At 40.1% G+C, this 10,615-nt stretch overlaps 1 protein-coding gene across 4 annotated transcripts in view; it reads left to right on the forward strand.

The window, feature by feature from the left end:
* MTCL3 (MTCL family member 3) overlaps positions 1-4,914 on the forward strand; it is a 30,531-nt gene extending 25,617 nt beyond the window's left edge. Inside the window, exons 5-7 of one of the 4 annotated variants that reach the window (XM_085056002.1) lie at positions 1,595-1,666; positions 2,253-3,428; positions 4,719-4,914. In XM_085056002.1, the coding sequence (XP_084912128.1) occupies positions 1,595-1,666; positions 2,253-3,428; positions 4,719-4,829 (1,359 nt within the window). In that variant the 3' untranslated portion in view covers positions 4,830-4,914. The other 3 variants (XM_085056004.1, XM_085056003.1, XM_085056005.1) reach the window with 3 other exon arrangements.
* Positions 4,915-10,615: the final 5,701 nt, after the last annotated feature.

Here is a 10,615-nt window from a genome sequence, read left to right on the forward strand (position 1 = left end):
TGGATTTCATTAGAAGCCTGTGTATCTAGCTATGATCTTTGATTTGTTTTATTGTTTTGTCTACTAAGAGCACTCAATGTTTCTGCAAGAGACATAAAAATTTGAATTTTGATTCTTGGTGCACACATCATTGAATTTTAGCTCTGATTCTGAATCTGACATAATATTTTTTTAATTTTTGCTTAATTCTGTGGTAAATTTAAGTAGAAAACCTAATGAAAAATTATCTTTTGTGGTTGCTCAGATTTATGTCTGAGTTGTTTCTATGGCATTAACTTTTCCTTTTGAGTGAGCAGTCCATGAGCATGGGAATTTTTAATGGAGTTGATCTGCAGAAGGAAGAGAATGATAGGTACCAGTAGGCAAATGGTGTACAGGATTGTTATGTACAGCATACCCACCCACTGTATTCCCTTTCTTGATGGTTATGAGCATATTTTAATTCCCAGCCTGTGGAACTGGATGGCTTTTTGATAGAGCTGGATTCTCCCCTGGCTGGTGCAGAGAAATGTATGTTTCTCAAAGGATTTTTCTATCAGAGCATAACCTCAGAGGGAGATGGTGTTAATTATCTCACTGTCCTGCCTTGGGACCTGTAGTTTACCTGGGGAACATAAAAACTAGGAACAGCTGTAAGTGGGGTGTTACAGATTAACATATTCTCTCATTCTCTTTCCTCTCTCCTGCTGTTTTCTTGATGATCTGTATTGAGTGTTGCCAGTGGGATGGTGGCAGTTGTTTTCCACTGCTGCTGCTTTTCCACTAACGAAGTTTCCGCTGTCAACAGCTACGAGATTTTTGCTGGATACACTAGCAGGCTTCAATCCCAGTGCATCCTGCTCTGAAAGCAGGAGCTTCTTTTCTACCCTCTTGGGCTACATAACAGAAGAGAGGACACAAAAGAATCCTGCTTATATATGGTGGTGCAGACCTGTGTTTGTGTGGTTTGGGTGTTTCTGTTCTTGAGCTGATACGCATTGTTTCTCACTAGAACTTTGTAGTCAAAGCTGTTTAAATGGTATTTATTTGAATATGTTCTGAAAATAGAACAAACTTAGCAATCAGACTTATGTGTGAGTTTATCTACAGCATACACTTAGGAGGTGTGACCACCTGAGGGTGGGACACAGAGGAAGGTGTGCTTGTAGATGTGCACTGGAGTCAGCTGACAGATCTCAGTGACTCTGTTTTGTGTAGCTGTCCTACCACAGAGTCTAAGGCTAAGGCTTTTTTAAAGTGCCTTGGCCCCACTAGGGTTAATATCAAGTGGGCAAGCTGGATTTCACTGCTGTTTGGAATGCCTGCTTTCTTACCACTCTTGTTGTGTGTTACATAGCATTCAGAATGCACTAGTCTTAAAATGTGTTCAGTCAGAAGGGTGACAGACTGATTAAACTAAAACCTTATTTGTTTGCCATTGCTGTTTCATTTTCGGGCAGTTGTGTCTCCCTTCTGCATTTGGTATCTCAAAAATTACAAGAAATTAATTCCTTTATAGTTGCATTTGATCTGTTGTATTTTAAAATTAATTATATACACCTCTTTAGTATACCTTTAGAAGAACTCAATGCATGTGCTTTTGTTGTAATTGCAGCAATCACTGAAAAGGAGAGGAAGCAAAGACCTACCAAAATCAGAAAAAAAGTCACAGCAGACACCAACAGAGGTATGTTGCATAATTATAGCCTCGATTCTTATGTGGAGGCTTCAGGGAACTATGGAAATGGGGTACATGATTTACAGATTTGCACTTGGCTTGATTTTTGCTTTGCCCTTTGTTTTACTTAATGCTGTGAAATGGAAGAGCTCTTAACCCAGACCCACAGTCAGACACCACTAATCTCAAGGACCACCCAAACAAATTTGGTGCTGCAGTAGAACTCACCAGCTTTCATCTACTCTATATTTTGTGCAAAGTAAATGGCAGCACCAGTGAAACAAGATTTGTAGGCTGTATGTGTGCTGATTTCAGGATTCTTGAACACTGTAAAGTCTATGATAATGTTGTGAGCACAGAAAATACAATGTTTTTTACAAGCCCCCCTTTTCCCACACCCCAGTGTATTTCTGGGAACTGTGCAAATTTTAGTCCCAAGTGAAATAGTCTTTTGCTCTCTTTTTAATTTATTGATCAATGAAAAAACTTAGTATCTAAAGCCATGTCCCTGTGATTGTTAAGTTAAGGCCATCCACTGGAATTCTTCTGTTTGAGTTCAAGTTTCTTCAAATACTGCCTTTTTTTTTTTCCTAAGGATGACAATGAAGACCTGAAATGCCAGCTACAGTTTGTCAAAGAAGAAGCAGCCTTGATGAGGAAGAAAATGGCTAAAATTGATAAAGAGAAAGACAGATTCGAACATGAGCTGCAAAAATACAGATCATTTTATGGGGATTTGGACAGTCCCTTGCCAAAAGGTGAAGCAGGCGGGCCACCTACCACAAGAGAAGCTGAACTCAAGCTTCGATTGAGGCTTGTGGAGGAAGAAGCTAACATTCTTGGGAGAAAAATAGTGGAGCTAGAAGTAGAGAATAGAGGACTGAAAGCAGAGCTTGATGATTTAAGAGGAGATGATTTCTCAGGGACCACTAACCCACTCCTGGGAGAGCAGAGTGAATCCCTGTCAGAATTACGACAGCATTTGCAGCTAGTAGAAGATGAAACAGAATTGCTGAGGAGAAATGTAGCTGATTTAGAAGAACAAAACAAGCGCATAACAGCCGAGCTGAACAAATACAAGTACAAGTCTGGGGCCCATGAGAGCTCTAGGCACCATGATAATGCCAAGACAGAAGCCTTACAGGAAGAGCTAAAAGCTGCACGGATGCAGATCAACGAGCTGAGTGGCAAAGTCATGCAACTCCAGTATGAGAACAGAGTCCTAATGTCCAACATGCAGCGCTACGACTTGGCCTCTCACCTGGGCATCCGTGGCAGCCCTAGAGACAGTGATGCGGAAAGCGACGCAGGAAAAAAGGAGAGCGATGACGATTCCCGCCCCCCTCACCGCAAAAGGGAAGGTCCCATCGGCGGGGAAAGCGACTCCGAAGAGGTGCGCAACATCCGGTGCCTGACGCCCACGAGGTCTTTTTATCCAACGCCATCCGGGTGGCAGAAAAGCTTCACCGACAGGCAGCAGATGAAGGACATTCGCTCTGAAGCCGAGCGGCTGGGCAAGACAATAGATCGCTTGATTGCCGACACGAGCACCATCATAACTGAGGCACGAATTTATGTGGCTAATGGGGACCTCTTTGGACTGATGGACGAGGAGGATGACGGCAGCAGGATACGTGAGCATGAGCTTCTTTACCGGATCAATGCGCAGATGAAGGCCTTCAGGAAAGAGCTCCAGGCTTTCATCGACAGACTCGAAGTTCCAAAGTCTTCGGACGATCGAAGTGCAGATGAACCTTTGTCAGTGAGTCAGGTAGACTTTTACTTATTACGGCCTACAGGTAAAAAGGCTCTGCCAAGCAAATTAAACCTCAAATTCGATTTGTGGCATAAAAAGAAAATTCTTTATTCTAGGCGGTGGACAAAAATCACTGTTTCTTACATTACTTCAAATCCTCATTTGGCCATATGAAAACATGTTCTACCAATAGGGCTGTTCGTGAACAGTGAATAAGTCTGGTCTCCTGGAAATTAAAATTATGTTCTTGGAGGCAAAAGATTTTATTCCTTTCTGGCTTTGCAATTGCACTTGACAGAGTCGTGCCTTCAATGCCAGCAAAGGCAGTACAGACAGTATTTTTGGCGCATAAATTAACATGATGGTTTTCTTAGTGGCTGGGTTCCTGTTAAATGAATAAAAATAAAATGTTATTAATTTTAAACTGGAAGAAATAATAGATTTCAAAAATTATAGAGAATATGGCAAATTACAAATTAAAATAAGCCATGAAAATCTACTTTATGGAGTAACAGAGCCCCTCAGTAATGTGAATATTGCAATTGCTGTAACAGATTGCATCTTGTTGAAGGCCTGTTGGTCACTGCTTGCATGCAGCAGTAACAAGCATCTTTGTTGTGGTTTTTTTTGTGCAGAAGTGTTTCAGAGAGGTTTTGGGGAGCAAATTCCTTGCTGACTCAAGATCTTTTGCCATGAAAAATGAAAATTACCTACCCTTATCTTATCATGCCATCCTATAGTTGGCATATCTTGTTATTGCTAATGAAGTTATCCAATGTTTTGTAAGTCTCTTGCTGTGTTAATTTACTTTGTGCTGTCTTGCTAGTTTACAGTCGAAGTAGTTGCCAGGTGAAGCTGAAAGCTATTCTTATTCCTATGCTGACTAATTAGTCTTTTGTTTCCTTGTATCAGAAAGTCACAGACGCAGTGAGTTTAAAGCTAATCAATTACTATACATGTATTGCATGAAATCAAACAGAGATGGCATTTAGCATGCTCACTTTCTGATCTAGCAGTAGTTCTGAGCTTGTGGAGCTCCCATTAGCTTAAAGGCAGAGCACTGCATGGACTTACACAAATTTAAAACACTAATTAGTATTTTCTCTAAACAAATAATGACAATTGAACATTTAACAATTGGGCATTTCATTGCTTGACCATGCAGAACTTCTACTAAAGTAAATGGGAGATGGGCACTTGGTCCCTCCACAAGCATAGTCTGATTCACTATTTATTTTGTTGAAGCTTTGGACTTGCTATTCCATTAATTGACTGTTCTCTTTGTCTTTGTATTTACTTTCCCAGATGTTCCAGCCTATCATTTTACTTATTCTCATCCTTGTATTATTTTCATCCCTTTCATACACAACAATATTTAAACTTGTCTTCCTTTTTACACTGTTTTTTGTACTGTAAGTCATTCATCATTTACTGTTCATTGTAGTGTTATTTTCAGTTTGTTTATTTTGTCCACCCTCCAAGATAAGAAGTGCAAGAGACATAGTTTCTGTAATAGCCACTGCTGTAAAAACACTGAAGACTACTTGTTTGCCAAAACCAAACCAAAAAGCCTGCAAAAAACATACCAAAAAGTCACCCAGTTGAATAGGAAACCTGCTCACCATGGTATTCCAGGTAAGCAAACAGAAAATGGAATTTTTCATTTTGTCTGGTTTTATAATTTTTGAATAAAAATTTCCTGAATGACTGGAACCAACTTAATATTCAATAATTTGCACCAAATCAGAAGCAAAACAGAAATATGCAGAGTGGGTGTGAGGACTCTGTTACTTTCCTCTTCCTACTCCTAGAAAAAGATTTGTATTCTAGCCACATACAAATAGTAAAGCCACATTCTGTGTGTATTCTGCAGTTTTATGTCAGAATTTGTATATATATTTTGCTTGATTGTGATAATAATGTTTTTCAGCACTGTGTTATGTGGATTAGGCACCACAGAGGGGACAAAATCAGAATGGCTGGTAGATAGAGCACTATATCTGGAACTGTGGCTAGGAGCTGGAGCCTCTGAGAATGAGATGCCTGAGGAGAAGGTATCAGAGTAGACGAGGAGAGTTCTGAGAGCTATAGGCTAGCTGCATTCTGTCTGGGCTCTAGAAGAATGGCCATGCTACAGTCTGACTTGAACTGATGGGAGTGATGAAAGTCACCTTGGCTGATGCTGAGTTTGTCAGGTAACTTCTCCCAATCTGTGGCCACCATGGCTCCACATTCTCCTCCAGGTTTCAGCATGAATTTTGAATGAATATGGTAACACTTGGTTTGCTGAGTGGCCCCTGTCTAATCGTGCCATTGGTAGCCAGTGACTATAGTGAGCCAAACCTCATCTGAAATGCCCAATGGAGCTCACTTTTCTGTTTTATTCAACCTATGATGAAACCACTGAGTCCCACAAATATGAATTTTCCAAATGCGAAAAAGTATGTGTATTAATAACACTCTTTTTCTGCAGTTTCCATGTTGAATAATGTGGTAATAAAGAGTGGTAGTAAATAAAGCAGCTGCTTTTCTAGCTGTCAGTAAGGATTCCCTTTGATTTATCATGCTAGCTGTCTGTTCACTTAATTCATTCCCCAGTGAAAACAGTTCAGCTCCATGCCTGGGTTGTGCTCTGCTACCTGAAATAGTTAAGACACCATTTTGAGGGAAAATCTTCAGAGACCAGCAAGAGGTGGGGCAATATAATTTTTGTGATGAGAAGGAAAAAAATCGTAAAAATTTTAATGATTAAAAGATAATGTATTTTTCTCCTTGTCTGTCTAGCTTTCCCTCAACATACTCTGAAGTTGTAGCAACCTTGATCAGCTAAATCACTCAGCTCCTTGTTTTAATCCAAATACTTATTCCTACCAGGGGATGTTGTCTTCATTAACTGTTTTATAGTTAGTGAGATGTCTAAATGAAATTATGATCAATATATATGAGATTAATAGATAGACTTGACTGGTTCCGCAATTAAGGATAAAATCAGGCCCAAAGTAATTTTGAGGAGTTTCTAGAGGCTTTAATTTATGCACAGTTGCCTAAAAGTTAAGTTCCACATATTAGAAACTATTATGGCAAGATATGATCAAAGTGAATTTCTGTAACTGGAAAAGGCCTTTTATTTTTCAGCAACTGCTTGAAATACTAGGGTTTTTTTCCCCATGGATTTGCAATTTGGATGTTAAAAACCCAATAGTTTGAGGCTTAAACTTGTCATACCGCAACTTAGCACAAGTCTGACTTTTTTCAGTTTCTTTCTGCTTTAATATATCCTTTGGAGGAAAAAAGATCGTTTGCATTCTTTTAAATGTTACTGATTCAATTTCCCAAACAGAGAAAAAGTCATACTTAAATCTAAGATCTGAAGTTCTGGGCTTCTCTTTTTTAACCCACTCTTGTTTATACCTTTCTTGGTCTTGTGTGTAATAAAGATGAGTGGAGGTGGTTTGATTTAGAATGAGTGCATCAGTAACAGTTATACTGTAAAGTACTACACTGAATTCACACATTGAATAAATCCTGGAAAGTAATTGAGACAGATTTGTTTCTTTCTCAGAAGATAAGAATGAACTGTTGAGATGAGAGGTGGAGATAACCTCTGCACAGCACTGGCAATTAAAACCCCATTGATTTCTCACTGTTTTTTCTTGTTGTAGCTGGAGCTTTCCATCAGGCATCAACAAAGCAAAATCAAAGCTCTGAGACCTTTTGGGACACTTAGGGAGCTACTGCAAGGGCTGCAACCTGAAATTAAAGCACACCAAAGCATACAAAATTATTTTAGAAGCTCCTCACAGTCTTTGAATCTATGATGAGCAAGGAGAGTGGTGAGGAGCCTCACAAACAGAAAAATCTCAGTCAGAAATAAGATGTGTTTTTCCTGTCCTTTTGCATTCAGCTTGAAGGGAGTGACTGGAGCTGCTGATCTGTTTCACAGCAGATATTGCACAATTTTAAAAGTTGCTGAGAAAGCTAATAAAATGAGTATGGACATTTATCCATAGCCAGAAGATAAGATCTAGCCAAAGAAATAAGTGTTCTGTGTCTTGCTAAATTGAAACAACTTGGGATTACGAAATGCAGTAATTATACTTGCCAAGAAAGGAAGCATATTCTCCCCACTCAGTTACTGGCCTGGTGGGCAAAGACCATTTCACAGGTGAGTGAGCAAAGGCAGCTGAATACATCAGCATCCTCTAGCAGGACTGCTTTGGAGTCAGGCAGGGCAGATGCAGACAGAACACTGCTGATTCAGTGGTTCTGCCTGCTGAATAGCTTGGAATTCTGAAGAGAAATGAAAAGAGGAATATAGATTTTGCTTGCGTGTGGCAAGAAGCTGGATAGTCCAGGTTACCTATCAGTTCAAATCTCACTTGGCAGATTCAGAGTTCCCATTTTGGAATATTCTGGTGAAATATTAATGTTCTGGGGGAAAAAGGTCATTGAATTTGAATCATGAGATTGCCTTAATTTAACACTTCCCTGAAATGGTAAATTTCTGTTTCCTGTGTTCCCAGGGGATTCATTCCATGTTCTTTCAAAAGGAAAAAATCTCGCTTCTGTAGATCTAATTCTGATATTTTCACACTTGTGGAAATTGGCACTATCTCCAATGAATTTTTATGTAACTTAGGGAATAAGTGTATTTTTTCCTTTAATGCAACCAGAAAAATTCAATTAAATTTGTTACCTATTTAGAGCTGGCTCTGAATGCCCTGATAAAATCCCTTACAAATATTTTCTTTACTGCTACTGAAGAATTCCCATGATGTTAGAATGACCATTTTCTCCAGGATCAGAGATATTTCTTTCAACCAAAAATATGCATGCCTGAAGCTCCAGTTTAGGGATAGAATAAGTGTCTGCTGACACATGTCACCAGTGCTTCAGAATCAACACTAGAAGAGAGCAGGTGTCATAGTGCAGAAATATGCCTGGCAGTCGGAAAATAGAAAATTGCCAAAAACATGGCTGTCTAGATATGTGTTATAAAAAGAGATGAACTGCACATGAACCTCGGGAGTTGTTTACGAAAACAAGCAGAGCTTCAGGGTATTACATGCCCTTCTCCTTAATCACCCCAGAATCTGATAGGTGAGTAGGAGACTTCCAAAGGCATCAGTATCAGGGACGTAGTTCCCATTGGCTTACATTTCTGTCTCTGATTTAATGCCAGGGGAAGTGATATTCAAGCCCAACTTTTGCCATTACACATGCAGTTGCCTATGGGGAAAATTACGGTGGCTCTATTTAAAGTAAACATCTAAAGTATCTGCCACTGATTTCCAATGTAACCTTGGAGCAACGACATGACATAACACTTTGTTGGCTCTGTTTCTCCAATGAGTTATATCCTATTACAGATGCACACAACAGTAAGAGGAGACAGAATTTGTATTCCCTTCTGCCTATTCTTCTTTCTTATCACTAGTATGTCTGGCCGTAGCAAAATGGGTGTGCCATAACCAAGCTGGTGCAGCAGAACCAAAGATGCTCTGAAGTGGTCTTGAGTACATTTTATTAGCCATTACCCTGAGTATATGATTAGATTATAGCCCATGCTGAAACTCATGTTGCTTTGTCTCCAGTCTTGCATGATGAAAAGAAATTTAGCAGAGGTCTTTTTTAAAATACCCTTTCACCTTTTTTTGTTGAGGTGCTGACTTTGACACAAACAGTGCTTGTACGAGATATGGACAAAATATACTTTCCTGTGGAAGCAATATGTTGGATATAATAAACCTACAGTAGTCTTCCTGCTTATTTTACCTGTGCCAGAGACCAGAAAGCCACATTTGCTGCTTTGTCTGCTGATACTGGAGGAGGGACAGTAGGGACAGTCTCTGTTGAATAATTTCTTTTCCTCAAAAAGAGAAGTCTCTCCTGGTACATTTAAGGATATATAGAACAACGATCCCATGTTTTTACAACTTACTTCATGTTTTCTTTGTCTCACCTTTTCCATATTAGGATGAATTTAACGTGTCCCTTTGACCTATGGGGTGGGCCCAGTGCTTGTCTCCTAATGAGCCCCTCAGTCTCACACATTTCTAATTCCTCACACTGACAGAAACATAAGCTTTTGCCTGACTGAGAACTCAAGCCTGGCATTTAGTCCATTGTTTTATTTTTACTGTTTTTACTTCAAAGAGACCATGTAGCAAGACAAGAGGCATGGAGTTAGCAATATTAAAGACACAAGAATAATGGCCTATGTTGATGGATAAGAGTAAAAAAAACATGTCTTAGGAGCTTGCCTTCATATGCAGAAATGCAGCTGTGCTGGCTGCAGGGAGGAGGCAGTGCTGTGATGCCTGGCCTCCAGCTGTGGGCTCAGTTCTGCTCCCAGGCACTCCAGCTTTGCTCCCAGCCATGTCAGCTGGCACTTGAGACCTAACCTCACAAAAGAAAGTCATACTGATTCTTTTTATTTAAATCATCAGAGTTTGGAGTCTGGGGATTTTCTTCAGGAACATTCAGTTGTCTACTTGGGGCATATTTGTTCAATTTTTAGATCATCTTTAAAATTTTTACAAATAGCCCAAGTCCCATTATTTAAGTTACATGGGAGCAGAATAAGCATCCTATTAATGTATTCACTGAGACTTACAGCTAGACCATATAAGGAGAAAAAATGTGTTTTCCCTGAAACCTGGTTTGGCATTTACTATAAAATGCACCCAGAGCTAAAATCTTTATACTGTACATGGATTTTATAATGGATTTTATCTCATAAAAACTTACTGTTCTAAAGAGGAGAGTGCTGACTAAGCAAAGGATGTGTGAATCCTCATATCACGCCCTTTGTCTCACTAATCCTTTTGTCATCATCAGTGCTGCCCACAACAATATGTTCCTGCTTAGGGCATTCAAAGACATCTGTCTGACATCAGGGTTTGTCCAGTTGTGTGCTGCCTGAATCAAGTATTTTGTGGCCCTTTTCTGTGAACACATGGGGCGAAATGTTCTCTGAAAGGTGAACGTGCTGCCTGTCTCAGTTGCAGTTCGCAGACACACCCAAGGACGAGCACCCAGCAGGGCAGTGTCAATGAAGCCTCTTCCCCAGGGGTCTCTCCGGGTGCCACATGAGAGCAGTGTCACCCACGGTGCAGCAGCAGAGTCACCGTGATGGGCAGAGACCTGAGGAGTGAGCTGGGCTCCTCCTGCCTGCCGCTCAGCAGGGGGAGCAGCTAAAT

The sequence above is a fragment of the Lichenostomus cassidix genome, chromosome 3, assembly GCF_008360975.1.
Source record: "Lichenostomus cassidix isolate B80296 chromosome 3, HeHo_3.0, whole genome shotgun sequence".
NCBI classification, from domain to species: Eukaryota; Metazoa; Chordata; class Aves; order Passeriformes; family Meliphagidae; genus Lichenostomus; species Lichenostomus cassidix.